This window comes from Leopardus geoffroyi, chromosome C3 (assembly GCF_018350155.1).
Source record: "Leopardus geoffroyi isolate Oge1 chromosome C3, O.geoffroyi_Oge1_pat1.0, whole genome shotgun sequence".
In the NCBI taxonomy this organism is placed as follows: Eukaryota; Metazoa; Chordata; class Mammalia; order Carnivora; family Felidae; genus Leopardus; species Leopardus geoffroyi.
In genome coordinates this window covers 135,306,996-135,328,891 of record NC_059338.1, presented here as the reverse complement: position 1 = coordinate 135,328,891, position 21,896 = coordinate 135,306,996, and the positions used below count along the sequence as shown (strand labels likewise).

The following is a 21,896-nucleotide window of genomic DNA, read 5'->3' as shown; positions in this document are numbered from 1 at the left end:
TACATATAGCATTGGTGTATTATATTGTGACTGTCCCATTTACAGATGAATTAAATAGTTTGGGGTTGCTAAGAGAATGGGTGGTTATTTTTAGGGAATGGTATCATACTTTGGATTGTGTGAGAATCACTCATGTGACACATAAGTTAATATCTTAGGGCATTGTATTTTGTTTTATTTAATAAATGGAATTTTATTATATGATATGTTGTATTTTAGAAACCAGTTTTTCCCCCCTTAAAGTATTTAGGAAGTGCACAGAGTAAGAATCTTTGTTAATAAAGCAATAAATTGTGGCACTGAATCACGAATCCTAGCTCTCAGAGGGATTTTAGGAGAACATCTGGTCGGATCCCAGACTGCCAGTTAGTCCAAGAGTGATTATTCCTGCTTTTCAGATGAGTCCTTTACCAATGGCAGGAGTATTGATGTGCCTACGCAGACACTACCTTGGAGATGAGGCCTCTAATGCATTGACTACTCAGCACTTCCTGGCAGTTGTCCAGACTTCATCTGTCTTTGTTAATTTACTGACTTTTTTTTTTTAACTTTAGCTAATGTAGATACATTTTTAAGAAAGTGGTTAGAGCCAAAGGGCTCCCTTTACCTGGCTTAAAATACTTTATATTTAAAGCACTCATTGAAGAAAGAAGTTAGGCTATTTTTATTAGCCAAAACTACTGAAAATAATTACTTATTTTTACTGTTTTTCTTAAGATTTTCCCACTCTAAAACCCTTTACCTTACTGTGCGTGTTTATTAGGAAAATGACATGAAATGTGTAAGTGATTTGAGAAACTTCCTTGGTCTTCTCTGTGTGCACCATATAATTTAATTCTAAATATAAATATGTTCCATGTAATTCAATGTGCAGCATAATCATTTTAAAACAGTGCAGTTGTCCAACTGCCTGGAGTCCCTGTTGCCCCATTCAGAGATACTGCAGTGCAGTCGAGCTTGACAAATTATTTGAAAAGCTAGTTACCCAACAATTTTCTCACCATGTAGTAATTATTCTTGGTCAGACAGAGATGCCTCTGCAGAGTGGAGAAGCAGGTCTCTGATACTTTGCCAAGTTTTAAGAGGAATTGCCTCATCACACCTCATTGCTGGCCTTTCTGGAAATCATTCATTCCTGTGAACAGGCCTGGTACTGAGCTTGTCTGCTTCCCCCGCCACTTGGGAACCCTTCTAGAAATAAAATTTTCTTCAACGCATAGACATCCCACTAAATGTTCCTACTTCAGTCAGATCCAGAGATGGAACTAGAGACATATTTGTTGTCTATAAACATGAAATAAGGTGACGTTATGAACTTATTCAAAATTCTGTGATTCCTGTCTCATTGAAGCTAAATACTTTGGCCATTGCATGGGCTATTTTCTGACTAATGACACGTAGGTATGAGACCTAAGTAAAGGATAATCTGCGGATAATCCAAACCATCGTCGGGACTTTAAGATGCAGGGTTTGTGTATTTGTCAGGGAAGGAATGAATAAAGAGTACTGAGGGCTAGTGAAGATAGGAAAGCTGAGAACAGACTGCATTTTACAGGTGCAAATGCCCCAGACTGAATGATCAACAAATGGCACTGTGGGACCCTTAATGAGCTGGGCTTGCAGGTAGGCATGGTAGGACCGACAGTGGAATTATCTTTGAGGTTTTCCCAAGCATTTTGCTCTTAAATGTATGAAAAGAGGGCATAGCTTCATGAGCTCTAACGTGTATTGTAGGGGCTTAGGTGCCAGGCACAGTTGTATTAGTATACACACTGTTTGATTTTATTCCCGCAGTCCCTCTGTAACGTGGGTTATGAAACACAGGGACATATCACATTAAATCTCTAACTTCAGTATGTTTCCAAAACTGAATTCTAGATTTCCTGGTACTAAACCTACTTTGACTCCTTCCACATGAGAGTTTTCCCTCTTCTCAGGTATTCCCCACGTCTGCAGTTCTGCAAGCCAGAATCTGGGTATTACCTTTGATTCTTCTCTTTCCTCCCGCTTCGCCTGTAGTACCTTGTCAAGTTCAGTCAGTTATACCTCAGAATGTATCCGCTCCATCACCTTAGACTGGGTCACCATTGTCTCCTCACTAGTGTCCACTGTGGGAGTTTCCAGCTATGTCCCTCTCATGCATTCTACGTTCAGCAGATGCCAGAAGGATCTATAAACCTAAATCATGCCAGTTCCTTGCTTAAAACCGTTTAATCGCATTGCAATGCCATTAACATAATGTCAACTACATCACTGTGGCCTGTGTAGCCCTCCACAGCCTGCCCCTGTCAGCCTGTCCAAAGCCATTTCCCCGAGTTCCAGCTGCTCTAGCCTTTTTCTGATCCTGGAACATGACAAACCTCTGCCTGGTTAGCACTGCTCCTGAGGTCTGCAGCTAGCCTTCTAGGCACTCAAGTGTCAGGCTAAAGGCCGATCTGTGGAGATCAGCTTCCCCAGGATAAAGTAGATACTCCTGTATCCCAGTCACATATGTCATTCTTCCAGATATCTGCCTTTCTACACAACTGGTTTTTTTTTTTTCTGATGCTAACAAAACTCTAAAGCCCCACGGACTTAAAGCGAGAGGCTTTCTCTCCATGCTCATCTGGGTCACAGGGTTTCCACTCCATGTTGACCTCACTTAGAGTTCAGACTGACAGAGCCCCCATCAGTAGGAGTGACTCTGATTGTCACACCAGCAAGAGGGAATGAGGTAGGCTGCACACTGGCTTAAAGACTGGCACCTAAAAGGGACTCCTGGCACCTCCACTTACACCATACTGGTGGAAACAAGTTACGTGGTCATTCTTACCATCATAGGGTAGGGGAGGCCACCCAGTCATGTGTCCAGGAGGACTGGGATGTGGTGATCAACACTAATGACCCCCTTCCTCCCTCCAGCATGTATAAATGATATGCAGGGAGGGGATGTGCTTCTTAATTTGCACAGTATATGTATATAAGAGTGTGTCTTGGGGCGCCTGGGTGGCGCAGTCGGTTAAGCGTCCGACTTCAGCCAGGTCACGATCTCGCGGTCCGGGAGTTCGAGCCCTGCGTCAGGCTCTGGGCTGATGGCTCAGAGCCTGGAGCCTGTTTCCGATTCTGTGTCTCCCTCTCTCTCTGCCCCTCCCCCATTCATGCTCTGTCTCTCTTTGTCCCAAATATAAATAAACGTTGAAAAAAAGAAAGAGTGTGTCTTACTCACCCCATCTCTAGAATGAGGATCATCATCATCATCATAGTAATACCTACTTCATAAAGGAGTTTTAGGATTGAATGAATTTAATACCTATTAAGTTCTTAGCATGGTGACTGGCATAAGAGCTCAACAAATGTTAGGTCTGATGAAAATGATAAAGATGATGATATTTAAGTCTCAGTTTAACAGAAAAACACACACAGGTTGATGCCAGATAGTATATACAAAAATCTTTATTCATCAAGGGTGTGAGAAGGAGATTGGCCTGCTTGAGACTTTAACTTAGAATTAATGGGCCTGTACTAGGTAGCTTAATATTGTATATGAGCAAAAGCAAACTATTTCCATATGCACAAGTATTAAAGCTTTATACGTTATTAGTTTAAGGATCTAGAAATTTTATGCAAAGACGTGGTGTCAGAAACACAGGTTTTCTGTCATTCGTTTGTTAGCCTAACATTTGTTCCCACAGGGTCAGTGCAGGCATCATTGCAGCTGTTTAAAATGAAGAGCAAAAATGTGGATATAATTCATATGACTTTGAAAAAAAATGAGTATGCTCAGCCCCATGACTTTTAATTTAAAAGATACATAAAGCACAGAGTACTCCTTGCAAAATGAGAACTCCTACATCTCCTTCCTCTTTAGTATTCAGAGTTCATCTGTCTGTGCAGTATAGGCTTTGGGTAATTGGAGTTAATCTAATGTTTTAAGCTTTTGGGGAGAAGGAGTGAATAAATACACATCTGTCTTCCAAGACATAAAAGTATCTTTGCAAATAAGAAAACTCTGTTTAAAATAATTTATAGCTTCACAGTGCCTACATTGAGCAATGTAACCCAGCCCCCTGATTTTCACTGGTATCTAAAACCTATAAAATGCCAAAATATTATTCAAATGTCATATCCCAGTGAGACCTTCCCTGACTACACTATTTAAAGTTGCAGCTCCAGCTTCTTCCCCTTCTTTATTTTCCTTCTTAACATTTGTCACCATGCGATACACTATATAGTTTACTTGTTTATAGTTAGTTTCTTCCCAGTAGAACCCAAGCTCCAGGAGGACAGGGGCTTTGTTTTGTAAACTGCTGTATGCACAGCATCAATAACAATGCACGGTACAATAGATACGTCTAATTAAGTAATTCGCAAATTCTCTTAAATATTTACTCAGTGCATGGCACTGTGGGTTATCCATGGAAAGTATAAGACATTCTCATAGTCTTGAAATAAAACAGCCATGACCTTGCTATGGAAAGATGAGCGTGAAGATCTGTACATTTGTGCTGTTGATTAGAACAGAATGCCATCACTACTTGGCGAGAAGATGATTGTTGGCTGCAGAAGCCATGCAGGAGCCCTTTCATAAGATATGGTTCACTTCGTTTTGCAAGTTTTACAGCATTTTGTTTGATAACAGATTGATTCCATGTTTTCATAATTTTGAGTGAGTACTAACAGAAACTTTTTACAGGCAAACATTCAAGTCTGGAGTGATGGAATCCGTGCTACTCAAAGTGCACATCAAGTATGATGCCAGTTCAGAATCTGGCATCTCCCACTTGGCTCAAGGTTGTGTTGTTAGTCTTGAGCCAAGTGGGAGAACTTTTCATTTGGGTAGATTTGTGATGCATCATCGTGACTAGAGTGTGGATGATATGGGGTAGCCCCTGCTGCCTCCTATCCTTATATTGTGTGTGACTCTGTTTAATGTCTTATGACATTATCACTTGTATAAACAGTTTGAAAGGATTGACCACACGATATTCTCTCTGTCAAAAGAGACAAAGCCTGGGAGAAGCCCAAGGCAGGGGTAGATAGATAGATGGGTTTTTCATATCTGAGTGAAAGCCAGTGAGGATATTTAAGCATATTTAGTGTTTATTTTAATATTTGGGTAGCACTGTAAAGTTTTCCAGGTATTTTCAGGTGGCAGTGATAGTGGTGATAATGGCCAGGGGAGAGAGGTGACACGCATTATGTACAGGAACGTATTCTCATTTCATTTGGGCGAGTCCTTATTTTCCCCATATTGTGGATGTCAGAGAGAACTATCCTAGTTTTTCTGTGGTAACAAAACTAGTGAGTGGCAGAACTGGGATTTGAACACAGTTTTCTAGTCTAAATTGTGTGCTGTTTCCATTATTCTGAGAAGAAAAGGTGAACTTCGTATGAACTTTAAAAATATATATATCTATTTGAGAGAGAGAGAGAGAGAGCGTGCCACTTGCACACATGCACAGGGAAGGGCAGGGAAATTGGGAGAGCGAATCCTAAGCAGCCTTCATGCTGTCAGTATGGGCCCCATGTGGGGCTCAGTCTCACAAACTGAGATCATGACCTGAGCTGAAATCAAGAATCAGACACTTAACCGACTGAGCCACCCAGGCACCCCGTGTGATCATTTTTTTTATGCAATCAAATACTTATTTTATGTGAAACAAACAGCTTAGAAGTATTTGTAAGCCTATCATATTCAACAAGTAAGGAGGTTATCCGTAGCAGCCAGTTTGAAAACATGCACTTATTTTTTTTTAATATCACATTGCAGCCTTCTGTCTTCCATAACATATTCTCCTAAATTAGAACGTAAGACATCAGAGTGCACAGGACCAACAGACAGTGACAACGAGAAGGGAGAAAGAAATAGCAAACGAGTCTGTTTTAATATGGCGGGAGATGAGCAGGAAGATTCAGGTCATGACACCATCAGCAACAGAGACTCTTACAGGTAATTCATTAATTCCTGGAACTCATCTCATCAACACAGTCAAATATGATTCCGTATTTTCCCCAAAGATCTTGAAAAAACTTTTTGTCGTTTTTATTTGTTACCCTCACAAAATAACCGCTGGCTGTTACCCACCCCAGAGAAAGCATAGGGATTCCACATAATCTTTCAATTATTCGTTTTTCATAACCTTAGTAATTTGGAAAAAAGCATTTTTTTCCTCCAGCTCTGTGGACCTAACTTGGGGGACTCGTTTTGTTACAGAGTATGTAATATGTATAGCAAATAAGCCAATTGGGCCTATGTTAACTTTTTTTTCCAAATATCTGTTTCTGATTGTTGGACTATTGGATAGTGAATAGGAGTTCTTCTTGTTGTATTTCTCCCCTTGCTTGTTATATTCTAAATTCCAAGCTAATTGGACTAATTTCACCTGCTCACCTCCATGACCAGCTTTGTGTATTTTTTCCTTCCTTGCACGCTTTCTGCATAATCTTGGTAGGTAGGACTGCTGTACCAAAGTACCAAGGACTGGATGGCTTAAACAGAAGAGGTTTATTTATTTATTATCTGACAGTTCTGGGGCCGGAAGTCTGTGATCAAGGTGTCAGCGGGGCCTTCTCTTCTATGGGGGTCTATGGAGGTCTGTGGAGGAAGGATCAGGTCGAGGCCTCATTCCTTGGCTGTAGATGGCCGTCTTTTCCCACTGTCTTTGTGTGTGTCCACATTTCCCCTTCTTCTAAGGACACCAGTCATACTGGATTAGGGCCCACCTTAATGACCTCATTTTAACTTAATTATGTCTGTGAAAACCCTCCTCCAAATAAGATCATATTCCTGGGTATGGAGTGTTAGACTTCCAGCTGTGAATTTTAGGGAGAGACACAACCAACCCTCCAAAGTCTGTCTTCCTACCAGACTCCAACATGGCTCCTCCAGTGAACTTCCTTAACTGGAGTTGCTTATTCTTTCAATCTTTGTGTCACCTGACACCTCATTGACAGCTGTCCTAACCCACCGCATGTGCCACATGCCACTTCAGCATCCCCTACCTTACTTGCCTTAATCGAAGACAAAAACTCTTATTTGCTGTTATATATTATGCAGTGGTTTACAATGAAAAGATACTAAGTAAGTATTACTAAAGCTATTCTCCTCAGAGATGTGTAGCACAAACTAACAGCTAACATTAAAAACATTTTCACCAGACACATGGGGAAACAAGATGATTTCACATAATTCCCACCATGGCTTGATGTGGCACATTCCCATATTAACTCCATTTTAAGTGTAAGGAAGCTGAGTCCAGATGAGTTATATAATGTGCCTGTGAAACCAGGTGGTCTGGCTCACAGTTTCTCTCTCAGCCAGTGTACTGTCCCAATTTCTATGTGAAAAGGATTTTAATGAATATGTAAGAGTTAATTATTCCTAGAGATTTAATAATATAGAACACAGATTAACCACTTTTACCATTTCATTCACTTTTCGCTTCAAAGGATACCAGTAGGCTGTTTAATAGGAATCTGTGGTGGTCCTCCAGTGGGAAATTACAGATCTGAAAATACTTTCTTACCTCAATTTCTAGTTATCAGATAATTGAAATTACCCTCAAAGTCTCCCTCTAGGCTAAAATAGAAATTTTGAATGTAAATTTAAAGTTAAATAAGTCCTTTTTACCAGTTCTGAGAGGAAAAATATATTTTGCCTCGTGGACTCTTTCCTGAAATCTGTAACGTGTCCATATTCACACACCAACCTTTTAATCACTCTTTCCCGGGACAGTGATTACCGAGCACTTCCCGGGTGTGGCAGCCCGTGCTGAGCTCTGAGGTGGGGACAAGGTGTGGGTCCTCTCTGGGGTTAGCTCAGGGTGCAATTGATGAGTTAGAATTTAAAGCTCCCAGAAAGAGTGGAAAGGCAGAGATCAGGAAACAGGACCTTGTCTCTATCAGCAAATTAACTACAGACACATAGCGTCAAATAGATTAGGAAGAGTTTGAGGTGCAGCTGGACTCCTCGTTTTCTAACTTCCCACTTAAAAAAGTTCATTCAGGAGTAGCTTACGCGGCATAAGACATCTTGAAGTATGACTGCATTGGAGATTTTTTTTTTCAACGTAAGATAAAATGCGAGTTGAACAAAATTTCTCTTTCTCATAATTTTCTGTTAGACCTGTCAGTAAGTAGAACAAAATTTCTCTTTCTCGTAATTTTCTGTTAGACCTGTCAGTAAGTAGAACTGTGACGGGATGCGTTTCTCTAGTAAGAGCTGGCAGATGTGCCCCCAAAGTGACATGTGCCTCCTTCTTTCCAGCGACTGCAACAGCAACAGGAACTCGATCGCGTCCTTCACCAGCATCTGCAGCAGCCAGTGCAGCTCGTACCTCCACAGCGACGAGATGGACTCAGGTGCGTCCGGCCGCACTTGGCCACGCTCGGCCTCCGGGGGGTACTTTTAAGGGCTGGAGTCCTTGGATCGGCTTGCGTTTTCACCGTCTGTCAGGCATTCTTGGCTGTCGCTCGTACTGCGTTTCAGTCGCACGTGTTCAATAAAGTTAGCGTCGCGGGCCCATGGTAAACAGAGTGAATTAAAAAGAGATGAGAGAAACAAATGGATTCTGATCTGAATGTGTATCTTAGGAAGTTTCGTGGTACTGTGAAGGATGCGAGGGTCCCTGGCAACGGGTTGTGCTAAAACGTTAGGCGTTGATTGTGGGAGGAGGTGGGACGGGCTTTGAAACCGAGGACTTCTGAGACAGTAGATGCTCCTGAACTGGCCTTGGAGGTGAGGTGGGTGGCGGGGAGACGAATGGTGAGGAAAACACTGAAAGTTAGAAATATCCTGCAAATAGCTTAGTTGGAGTGTGGTAACAACAAAGACCTGGCACCCAGTTAGGACACATCTTAATTTTGAAATAGGCAGTTTATTTCAACTATGTAACCATTAGATAACTGCACCATTTGAAAGAATCGTTGACATGGGATATACAGTGTTTGTTCCTGTGAGGCACTCTGTTTCCACCTGCATTTCAAAGAGCATTCATCTGATACTCTAACTGCTATTGAGTCTTTTGGGACTCTTATCTGAATATAAGAACTTGATGGAATAAGAGCTCATGTCGAAAGATTATTTTCTTATTTTATTTATATTAAAATATTTTAGCATGTTAAACATAAGATTTATCTTTATATCCAGGTGATGAGCTTCCCCTCAGTGTTCGCATTTCTCACGATAAACAGGACAAGATACATAGTTGTCTCGAGCATCTTTTCAGCCAGGTATGATTTTTTCTTTTTTTCCACAGGCCAAACTGTCAGGAGTCCCTTCTGTAGACAGAGTAAAAAGAACTTGGAATAAAAATGGAAAGGCCTCAATCTGTTCCTCTGCCCCCTGTACCTCAATTTCCACAATTTAAAATGGGAATAAAGATTCTTCAGCCAACCAACCTAAAGGATTGTTGTGACTATCAAGTATTTTATGGTTCTTGGAAACATTACAGTTATAAACACAGGCATTATTCTTTTAGTATTTTTTATTTATTTTCAGAATTCTTCATGACATTTCTTGCTTAACTTTATTCCTAATTTTAAGGAGCACAAGGTTGTTGTAGTGCTTGTGTTGGTGTTTTGCATTTTTAAAATTTGTTTAAATGTTTATTTATTTGAGAGAGAAGGAGAGAGAGAGAGCAAGGGAGGGGCAGAGTGAGAGAGAATCCCAAGCAGGCTCGATGCTGTCAGCGCTAGGCCCAACATGGGGTTCAGTCTCATGAACTGTGAGATCATGACCTGAGCCAAAATCAAGAGTCAGATGCTTAACCAACTGAGCCACCCAGGTGCCCCGGGTGTTTTGCAATTATATCAATTATATATATATATATATATATATATATATATATATATATATATATATATATCTCCATAACCAAAATCGATAATGTAGAAGCTTTTACTGCTTTGAGAAGGATTATGATGACTTCTTTTAGGGTTTTTTTTAATAACTCTAGAAATCTCTCTTTGTAAAGCAAACATATAAAATATATTTATACTTTATATTAATATATGGTGTGGTAGGAAATATTGCAAGTATTATCTGTGAGTTTATTCCAATATTTTATTCAAAGGTGGATTTTTGCAAGCATCCTGAGATTTCAAAAATAATTGTGGCTCTAAGAGAAAGCTGTTTTACAAGAGTTACTCTTGGAAATGTATACTATATATTATGAGAAGTATGTAACTTTCAGAAATCTCTGCTGTTACGATAGGTGGATTCGATTACCAATCTCCTAAAAGGGCAAGCTGTTGTAAGGGCCTTTGAGCAAACCAAGTACCTCACACCAGGGCAAGGATTACAAGGTAAGGTTTAAAAAAAATCATTATTAGAAGCAATTGGGAAACAAAAGTGGGAAATAATATAGTCACGAAACAAAAGCATAGTTTAAGAAGAAAATGGCTGCTCATGCTTCAAAATCTCCTTAATATTAATTCAGTTTAGTTATTTTTGAATATATATAAAAAGGTCAGTACAGGACCTTTTAGTTTCTTTGAAAGTTTAAAATGTTCAATTCCTATAGGGACTAGAATGAATCGAAATGAGTTAATTGAAGAGGTGTTGCACTGCTTTTGCTGAAACCAGCATAAGTGCCTACTTGGTTATAGCCCATTGGTGGGGGAAGGGGTTTCTGGAATGTGTGTTGGCAAACAGAACAGCCAAACAGACCAAGATCTAGAGCCACCACTTTGTGACCTCTAGTTTTGGACATTGAAAACAGAATTTTTAATCTAAACTGTTCCCTTGGTTTAAACATTTGTAAGAAAATAATTATAAGGTTTGACTTTTTTTTTTTAGGTTTAACCAATTTTCTCCTGTAATGTAACTAGAGAAATTACCACCATGCTAATAATCCAGGATGGCAGGAATGAAAGAGAATTCTGAAGCTTACTGGTTTATTAACTGTTTGGTAAATGGTTGAAACTTATAAGAGCTTTTCTGTGTTTATTTAGAATTTCAGCAGGAAATGGAACCAAAGCTGAGTTGTCCAAAAAGGTTAAGGCTTCACATCAAGCAAGACCCTTGGAATCTTCCCAGCAGTGTCCGGAATCTTGCTCAGAACATCAGAAAATTTGTTGAAGGTCAGGATGAAAAGCAAAGAACATTGTATAGCATTAGCAATAATCATTTAAACCCCCAAAACTCAGTAGTGCCCTGATTACTTTTTGCAGTATTTCATGTTATGAGGAAAATAAAATAACTGGAACGGGTGAGGTAGGAAGAAGGAAAAAGGAATAGAATTATAGAGCCTTATGCTCCAAGGATCTAAACAATGTAGAATGAATCATGAAGAATATTTTCAGTAAATAGAATAAGGGCTCATACTTAAGAAGAAAAGTGGAACATGGAGAGAGTTTCATATTTTATAATATGAAACAATATCAGAAAAATTTCTAAAAGATTCACAAAAGTCATGAAGCTAAGTTTTATGGGAAGTCTAAAAATTTAATTGTGAATCCATGAGAATCAAAATAATAACATAGGTTTTATCACTGGTTTTCAAGTTTCCTTTTTGGACGTGTTTGTCCAAGTTTATTGTTATTAGCTACCATAACATTGCTTACTCAACATCCTATAATTGGTACAGCCTACAGTTGGAGATGTAACACTTCAAGATGATTCTAGTGACTCTCATTTCATGTTGTTTAGGGCTAGAGTATTATGTAGGAAATTCTGAGGGTTTCCAAAATGATTATAGTGAAATAAAATGAAATGAGAAATATGTTTGATTTTTTTTAAATGCCTGATTCAGTGGTTGTCTTCCCAACGTTGGACCAGTGGTTGGAAATGTCTGGAGATATTTTTTTTTGGTTGTCACGATTGTGAGTGTGCTACTGGCATCTAGTGCGTAGAGGCCAGACATGCTTCTAAATGTTGTGTGGTATACAACACTGTCCCTCACAACAAAGAATTATTTGGCCCAAAATGTCAATAGGGCTGAGGTTGAGAAACCTCTAGAGTAAATAAGTATATGCCTGCATTTAAATTTTTATCCCTCAGTCATTTGGATACGGTAAATAGTATTCAGCAGAATAGCAACGTAACCCCAGTCACTACCATTTGTTTTAGGGTGAAGTAGAGAGAGTTGTATACTTTGCCGACAAAAGAGAGCTCTTAACCAGATAGAGTCTAAGCCTGTGACATAACTCTTGGGCTTCAGTTTCTTCATTTACCAAATGACAGAGATGTGTGTGTGTTCTGGAATTACTAAGTTTTCCACCTAGAAATGTACTCAAATATAACATCTTAGATATTGATTACCGATCAGTAGAAGGAACAGGTTGTATAGATATGGAGAACTCCATATAAATCTCTTGTGATGAAATCTCTTGTTTTTGACAGCTGGATTTCTTGGCTATATTATTAGTTTATAGCTAAATATAATGGCTACTTGTTACACATAACATCATATTTAATGAAAAGTCTGAATTTAAAACCCCCCAAAATAATGAATAACAAAAACGATAAATATATTTTTTAAAAGCTTCCAGGTTTAAAGGAATTTAAACATACATTTTACTGAGTAAAAGGTAATTTTTTTTGAGGAATAAATGCCAGTATCATAACACTCATAGAAGTTGTAAATGCACTTGTTCTCATCATCTTTGAGGGTTTTTCCCATCTTATAATTGTTTTTAGACTAAATGCAGTATCAAGAACAGAGAAATCATTAAACCTTTTGTTTTTTGAGGAGCCTTATCTTTAACATTTAAACACTTTCTAATGCAATATAAAAAGCTTAATTTTTAGTGATACTCATTTAAAAAACCTTACATTTTTGGGGCACCTGAGTGGCTCAGTCAGTTGAGTGTCCAATTCATGGTTCCAAGACCGTGGAATCAAGTCCTGCGTCAGGCTCTTTGCTGAGCACACATGGAGCCTGCCTAAGATTCTCTTTCTCTCCCTCGTCCCCATCTCCCCTGCTTGCTCTCTCTCTCTCTCTCTTTCTCTCTAAAATAAATAATTAATTAATTAAAAATATTACTTTTCATCTTAAGTCCTCACCAGTTTATCATGAATTCATCCTATTCAACTTAAAAGTAATTTTCTATTTCCCATGTGTCTTTATATAGGGGATTATTTAATGAAGGGTTAAGTCTTGGATAGAAATTCAACATAATGTCAGCTTGCCAGCATTTCATGGTTTATATAAGTAGCTGGGATAACCCCATTCTGATGTTCCTGTAAGGGAGGAAAAAGGTAATCTTTTTCTTTCTACCCTTCTAGGTTCTCTGGCTGGGATCCTATAAATTAGCCAGACAAAAAAAACAAATGAGAAGCATATACATTTATTTAGTATCTTTTACATGACATGGGAGCCTTTGTAAGGAAATGAAGACCTGAGTCTTCATGGTTAAACCTGAGTGGTTTTTAACTAAGTTTGATGAAGGGTAGAAAATTTTGGGAAAATGGAATAGGACAAAAGGGTATGAACAAAGGGTAATAAACTGGGGGAAACTTAGCAAGGCCTGTTCCTCTCAGTATCCCTCCATGTTCTGAGGTAAGGATGTTCTTTTCCTCTGGGATTGAGAAGGCACTTCTCGCATGAAGGTTTTATGACCTGCTTCAGGGGAGAAGCAGAGAATCCTCTGTACATCTGCTGTTCCTCAAATTCCTTCATGTTAAATTTTCAGTATGATAAATTGTCATATTTTGGGATAGTGTGTTCTGAACCTCATCATTCATTCATCTCTGATTTCAAAATATCCTATCAAGTATATACCAAAGATGATATAAAAACATAACAATTATATGATCTTTATATAGGAAACACTGTTACAGTGTCATTCCTAAACTACATCACACTGTGTCATTCATCCATTCATAGCCTGCTAAACTGAGGGTAGAAGAGAGCAGAAAAAACAGTAGAGTAAATGGTGGATAGATTCATTGTGTAGTGTCACAAAGTTGATGCCTGTCTCCTGCTTAAACGCTACACTAAATTATCGTCTCAAATTATCAGCCAACTGAAGATATTTTTGCTTGATTAGCCCACTGTGATATTGTGATTTACAATAAGAAATATGTAACTGGTCTTTGACCCCGTCCCTGGCAGATTTTCTAAAACTCTTGGAATTTCTTGTGAGGAGAACAATAAAGGTGTCTTTTGTTCTGTCAATGAGGTGACTTTTGGAAAACCTCTACTGATGGGGGCTGGTTGCAAGGAAGCCAACCCTGTGATTAGGGGGTTGGAACTTTCCAAATTCCATCCCCCTCCCCACCCAGGGGAGAGGGCCTGGGGATGTAGTTCAGTCAACAGTGACTAATGATTTAATCAATCATGCCTATGTAATGAAGCCTCCATAAGATCCCAAAAGGATGGGATTCGAAGAGCGTCCAGGTGGGTTCTAGAAGAGTGGTGCATTGAGAGAACATGGAAGCTCTGCACCATTTCCCCATGCCTTCCTTTCCCAGGGCATCTCTTCCTTCTGGCTTCTCCTGAGTTCTATCCTTTTATAATAAACTGGTGATTTAGATGTTTCTCTGGGTTCTGTGAGCCACTCTAGCAAATTGATCAAACTTAAGGAAGGAGTGGTTGGAATCTCCAGTCTGTAGCTAGTTAGTCAGAAACACAGGTGACACCTGTTGACAGGTGGCACCTGAAGTGTGTGTGTGTGTGGGGGGGGGGGGGGGGCAGGCAGTCTTGTGGGACTGAGCTTTTGCCCTGTGAGATCTGATGCTGCCTTTAGGTCGATAATGCCAGAACTGAGTCGAATTGTAGGATACCCCGAGAGTGTTGAATAATTGCTTGGTGGTATGGGGTGAAAAAAACACACACGGAGATTAGTGGTAGAATTGGACCCATCATCACCTTAAATTCAAATGTTTATTAGCGAACACATTTGCAACTCTCGCTCCCTACAAAAATTGTACTTTTCTCAAAATCTATCATTTTTTCAACAACTTACTTTTTTCCCCATTTTTTTCTCTGCTGTTGTCCCAAATAAACTAAAGAGGTTCTTCTCCTTTTTTTAAATCATAAGTCTCCATTTCCCCCTTTTTCTCCTTACCTCAGTAATTAGAATAGTTTTCTGGTGACTCCCCTGTCTCCATCTTTTCTGGTTTATATATTACTATATACTATATTCATCTTCCTAAAATATCATGTTAATAATCTGGTACCCTGCCCCAGAAACTTACAGTGATTTTTGTTAGATAAGTCTAAACTCATCAACCTGATGGTGGAAGCCATTTTTCAGTGGGGTTATCTAACTATATCCCAATCTCAGTCTCTAAATTATATAATAAAGTCTTTTCTATGCTAGATTGTTGGAAATTTGATATTCATTCTTTACCGTATTCTCTTGCTAGCACTCTTTCCCACTCTTAGGCTATGTACCTACTCCCTTGACAATGTAACTTTCAAAAATGTTTAAAAACATTTCAGGACTCACTTAGAATTCTATACAACTTTAGCTAGATCCAGATTATAATAACAATAATGCTTCACAGGTACACGGTTCTTTAAATAATTTTCCAAAGCTTTTAATATATATCCCTTTTTATTTTTTTACACAGGCTCCTGAAATAGATAAGATAGGTGTTATCATCAGGCTCCTGAAATAGATAAGATAGGTGTTATCATCACTTATGAATGAGCACATTGAAAGTCAAAGTATGGTTGGCCATTGAACAGCATGAGGATTAGGGGCTCTAATTTCCTACACAGTCAAAAATATGCATTTGACTCCCCCCACCCCGCCATCAAACCTAACTACTAATAGCTTACTGCTGACCAGAAACCTTACTGATAACATAAATATTCAGTTAATATATATTTTGTGTGTTATATGTATCATATACTATATTCTTAAAATAAAGTAAGCCTGAGGAAAGAAAACGTTAAGAAAATCATGAAGAAGAGAAAATCCACTTACAATACTGTACTGTATTTATTGAAAAAATCCATATATGAGTGGACCCATGCAGTTCAAACTTTTGTTATTCAGGGGTTAAGTGTACTTTAGCAATTTTCCGAATACCACAAAGCTGGTACACTTTCCTTGGTTTCATTAACCCTTAGTCAACCACAGTCAAGAAGCAGAAGATCGTCTTTCTGACTTCTCATCAGAAGGTTAGTAGTAGCTTGACTCTACATCACAATGTCTACTTCATCTCATCATGTAGGCATTTTATCACCTCACATCATCACAAGAGGAAGGTTGAATACAGTACAGTAAGATATTTTGAGAGCGACCATATTCACATAACTTAATAGATTATTATAATTGTTCTATTTTATTATTAGTTCTTGTTGTTAATCTCTTACTGTGCCTAATTTGTAAATTAAACTTTGTAATAAATATGTATGTACAGGAAAAAACATCGTATATATAGGGTTCAGCACTATCCATGGTTTCAGGCACCCACTGGGGGTCTTAGTCCATATCCCACATAGATAAGAGGGGATGACTGTAACAGATGGTTCTTCTGACTCTTTCTCGTACTTTCCTGCCTCTGAAATTCTCGTGTTATTATCTTCTTTGTAAAATGTAACGTCCTCTCAAGTATTTCCTACATTTCTTATCAGGTAACTTTGTCACTCTGACTCTATTGTGAACCTGTCTGGAATAGGATGCAACCTAACCTTCTTTTATTTCCCATAATCTTTAGCACATAAAGAAGCTTTGAGTAGGAATATTTTCATATTTTCTTATTGCAAGTAAACTGTTTACTAATTAGAAGTAAGGCAATGAGTATGAAGTTAATACACATCATTTATTGAGCATTTGTGATTGCCCTCGTTTGGAGATGTGTCCTGAAAAAGAGTATTTGGAAATATTTAGTATTGTTCTGCACTTTAGGACAGTATCTTGACATACAGATAGGAAAGGAAGTCTATATAGAAAGAGATTATATAGATATACATTATATAACTTACAAGTATAGTCTGTGTAATTAATTTATAATTCTAATATATAATGTATAATAAAATATGTTTATAAAGTTTATAAATGCATATACGATATTTAAAAGTTTAAGTAACTAAGAAAAAATGCCGTTTGAGAGTTTACTGATCAAGACCACAATAGCTGTAGGAGCTTAGAGAACACTATGGAAACTACAGCAGCTAAGGGTGACTTACAAAGGATGAAGCAGAATTTGAAGGGTGTTTCACAGACTAATTTAATTTGGAACTGGAAGGATTTTAGCATCTTGAGAAATGGATAGAATTTATATAGGCAGATAGGAAGAATAGCATGTCAAATAAATGGGATTTGTATTATCTAATGGAGTAAGGTTGTGCTAATTTTTACTACACAGTTAAAATGTGGTGTCAATGGCAAAAAAAGACTGAACAACTAACTGCTATGCTTTCTTTTTCTGCAGAGGTGAAGTGTAGGATACTCCTGGCTCTTCTTGAATATTCAGGTAATATTTCTCATTATTTTTATTATTTGAAATTATTGTAGCCTGAGACCTTAGAAGTGTCATGATATCACAGCAATGCCTTTAACAGATTAGATGGAAATATGATCCATACTTACTCTAAAGCCTTGCAAAGATTTTAAAAAAATACTTAGTTTTAATAAAAACACAAAATATTCTCATCTTCAGTTATAGTACAAACATGGAAATGTATATAAATATATATTTAACTAAAAATAGAGCCACCATACAATCCAGCGGTTGTGCTATTAGGTGTTTACCCAAAGGATACAAAAATACAGATTCTAGGTGGTACATGCACCCAGGTGTTTATAGCAGCATTATCAACAGTAGCCAAACTATGGAGAGAGCCCAACTGTCTGTCCATTGACTGATGAATGGATAAAGAGGATGTAGTATATATACACCATGGACGGTTACTCAGCCATCCAAAAGAATGAAATCTTGCCATTTGCAATGATGTGGATGGAGACAGTAAGTACTTTGCTGAGAGAAATAAGTCAATCAGAGAAAGACAAATACAAATACCATATGATTTCACTCATATGTGGAATTTAAGAAACAAAACAGATGAACATATGGGAAGCGGGGGGAGAGACGAGAGGGAAGCAAACCACAGGAGACTCTTAATGAAAGAGAACAAACTGAGGGTTGATGGAGGGGGTGGGTGGGGGATGGGCTAGATGGGTGAGGGGTATTAAGGAGGGCACTTGGGATGAACGTTGGGTATTATGTAAGTGATGAATCACTGAATCCTACTGCTGAAACCAATGTTGTACTATATGTTAACTAAATAAAATTTAAATTTAAAAAAAGGAGAAAAATAAAATACAAATCTCCTTTTCTCTCCCTCTCTTCCTCTCCCTCTTCCTCTCCCCCTCCCCCTCTCTCCCTCTCTCTCTCCCTTTCTCTCTCTCTGTCTCTCACATATAGATGTATGTATATACACACACACACACACACACACACACACACACACACACACACATATGTATATATATATACACACACACAGACACAGAATATAATTAAAAAGGAGGAAAGAAGCAGGTTTTGGTAAAGTTAATTGTGTACATGGCATTTATTGTGAAACTGGTCTAACTTTGGTTTATGAAAAGACGTAGTTGGGCTAGATTCAAGGGGTGGAGAAGTGGACTGTACTTAGAAGGAGAGGTCTTTTACAATCTATCATACCTGGAAAATTTAAATTATAAGTGAATGAATAAGTCAAGTTAACCAGAGGGCTTTTTTTGTTTGTTGGCTGATTTTTGCTTTAATTAAAGAAGTGTTGTTTTGTTTTTTTGACTGAGTAATAATAATAACAAAATATCTTACTTTTTTTTAGTTTTCCTAATAACCACACAGTTGATATACCTCATACTTATGGATTTCCTTGGGTTCTCACAATCACTCTGTGAGAATATTATTTTTCCATAGTTTTAAATGTGGAAAAAAATTAACATTCAGGCTAATTAATAATAACTGGTAAATGTATTCGTTCAACACATATTTTTGAGTATCTGGAAGATTAGGTGCCTTATTGAGTAAATGCATTAATAGTAAGTGGCAGAGGAAATTCAAACTTAGTTATGCCAATTCCAGAAGTAGTCCTGGAACACATTGCTTTGTTCATTAGTATTTAAATGGCTGTTCTTATAGATCCTTATTTTGATTTCAATTTTATTTTTCTATTTCCATCATCATTCTCCTTTTTCCTACTTTACTTACTCTTCTTTTCCCTCATATATAGGGTAGCATCAGAATGCAGCCAGATTACTCCATGTTGTTGGTTGCAGAATTATGCTCTCCACAGGTGAAGGGTAGATTGTGTCTGCTAAATACTGGGTTTTTTTGTTTTTTTAATTTATTTTAGAGACAGAGACAGGGGAGGGGCAGAGAGAGGGAAACACAGAATCTGAAGCAGGCTGCAGGCTCTGAGCTGTCAGCACAGAGCCCGACGTGACGTGGGGCTTAAACTCACGCACTATGAGATCATGACCTGAGCTGAAGTCAGATGCTTAACCGACTGAGCCACCAGTCGCCCCTGCTAAATATTGTTTTTAACTCACCTTTATTACTTTCTCTTTCTCTCTGTCTCTTTCTCTCTCTCTCATCTCTCTTTTATTTCTTTGTTGTTACTTTTTTTTTTCTTTTCCCTACAGTTTCAGAATAATGACTAGGATTACTTGTGTGTCTAGAAACCATGCCATTCTTTTTTAGACCGGCTATGGAATTTGAGCTTTTTAAACAGTGGAGAGTAAATTAAGTGTTACTATTTTAAAACATGTTTGTAGAAGGTGAATTTAAGTAGGTGCTCAAATCCTGGAATGAAACGGAAGCCTTTGATAAGAAAACATCCATTTGTCTTGAATGTATTCCCACTACAAGAGAATTCTTATTCTGCAAAAACAGTAAACAAACTGTCACCAAAAAAACAGCTCTCCGTGCCTTTCTTCTTTTGCTAGAAGCTAGAAGCAGCTGTTGTTGTTTTTGCTGTAATTCTTATTGATAAAAATGAGGAATGAGAATAGTTTCGGGGAAGGATGGACACTTGTGAATTTTGAACAGCTGCGTAATTATAAGAAAAGGCCTGTTCATTTTTGCTGGGAGTTTGCTTATTTTGGTGTCTTTGTTCATCATGTGGCTCCTTCCCTATTTAGCAGTAGAACTGAGCTCCACTCAGTGCCAGGCACCCTGCTAGATGCTGGAGAAAAGAAGAATCACAATAATCATGCTGTGCAATTTCACTTTGATAAGTGCTTTATCTCATTTATCTTTATTGTATGTAGGTCTAAGAAGTAGAAATACCTCATATTATATGTAGGAATCTGATACCTAGGATTATATGGTTTAAAATGGATGGAATGGGTAGATGAAGTCAGATTATATGTCTCTAGGTCCATGAGCATAATTCACATTATATGCCACTTCTGCTGGTCTTGATGGTCTCTTGGGGAACCCAAACGTGTAAACAAACTCTCACACCGCTGAGTAATTAGCCGTCTAGTACAGGGATGCCCCCGAGCCTGTGGTGGCAGATCAAGAAGTGCAGGATACTTCCTGAAGGAGAGGGGAAATTTCACCAGGGGAGGTAATATTTCCTAAGTTCAATGGGTTTCAGTAGTTCAAGGAGTTGACTCTTAAAGATGACTTAAAGTTTGCTAATGGAAAGGGTGAGAAAGTGTCTGCAGCCAGAAGGCCCCAAGGCATGAGCTGTAAGAGCATTTAGCATTTGAGGAACCTGAGCAGCAGTGTGTGGCTCAAAGAGGAGAGGTCTGTACAGCCAGGGTCCTGGCTGCTTTCAGATACATTGATTTATCGTATTCTCACAACAAGCCTGTGAAGATTGTTGCTGGTGTAGGGATGAATGGAGGGAAGTAGTGCATTTATAAGCTGTCAACCTAACTTGAGGATAGATAGATCGTAAAGACCCCTTTCTGCCACTCTGAGTTTTCTACCTTTGTTACTCACTGGGAAGCGATAATGTGTAAAAGTTATTTGAAAATCTCAATATGATGTGCATATTGAAGTTTATGCAAACAAGTCATTTACTCTTTTGAAAATAGGAAAGTACAACTGAAAATCACCTCACGAAGTAGTAAACATTTATAAAATATTTTTTATTTAAAAATATGTTGGTTTGAAATTTAAATGGCTGGTGGTCCAAGGGCATCTTGCATATCAACTTCTGTGACTACTGTGAGCACAGACATGGCCGAGGCCTCAACTTGGATGTCTTCATACCTCCAGTGACTGGTGCCATGTTTAATTCCTGTGGTGTATTCAGTGTGAAAAGTTTAAATTAATGAACAAATACAACTTTGTGTGATCATTATCTGATTTGGTAATGAGGTTGAATGAAAATTTTGTTTGACTTTAAATGCATATACAATATAGTAGTGGAGTGTAGAATAAACATCTGAGTATTCTTTCTAAGGTTAAAAAATGGGAAGAAATTTGAGCATTGCTTCCCAAAAGCAATTTGAAGATAATTATTTCTACTAGTGGCAAAGTTATTAACCCTTGTGATCGCTTCTAAAGTTCTCAGTGGAACTGGATCCTTCCTTCTCTAGACCTTAGCTTTCCATTCTTCATATAAAGCATTTCTTTCTGATTCAGTTTTTATTGTGAAATTATTCTCAGGTTATAGGTGAGAGTATTCCTGCTAAAATTACTAGTATTTTTTTTTAATTTCCCAGATTTTCTGCTTTACTATAGGACAACAGAAAAGCAAAGCAAGAATGTACAAGAAAGATACAGGGCACCTTTATGTAGTTTCTGTCTTGAACCCTGTACCGCAGCTACACGTTTTGGCTCCCAAACCATCTGAATTATCCTTTTAGGTTAAACTAAATCCAGGCATTTAAGAAGTCAGAGAATGAGCTCATGCATTTTCATTTCACTTAATTGGTTTCTTAGTTGCTCTACTGGTTCATCATTTTCATTTATTAATTCAGTAAATAGTTGCTGAATGTCTACACTTTGTTTAAAAGTGCACAACACTTTTAAAATTGTGCATAACAAG

The 21,896-nt window shown here is 38.1% G+C and overlaps 1 protein-coding gene across 5 annotated transcripts in view; it reads left to right on the top strand.

Annotated features, from left to right (window-relative positions):
• Window positions 1-21,896, top strand: part of PREX2 (phosphatidylinositol-3,4,5-trisphosphate dependent Rac exchange factor 2) — a 294,292-nt gene that overhangs the window by 174,649 nt on the left and 97,747 nt on the right. For all 5 annotated transcript variants that reach the window (XM_045454996.1, XM_045454997.1, XM_045455000.1 and 2 more), the window contains 6 exons: window positions 5,750-5,929; window positions 8,246-8,340; window positions 9,128-9,210; window positions 10,194-10,284; window positions 10,933-11,061; window positions 17,312-17,353. In XM_045454996.1, coding sequence (XP_045310952.1) covers window positions 5,750-5,929; window positions 8,246-8,340; window positions 9,128-9,210; window positions 10,194-10,284; window positions 10,933-11,061; window positions 17,312-17,353 — 620 coding nt within the window. The remainder of the gene's footprint in view (window positions 1-5,749; window positions 5,930-8,245; window positions 8,341-9,127; window positions 9,211-10,193; window positions 10,285-10,932; window positions 11,062-17,311; window positions 17,354-21,896) is intronic.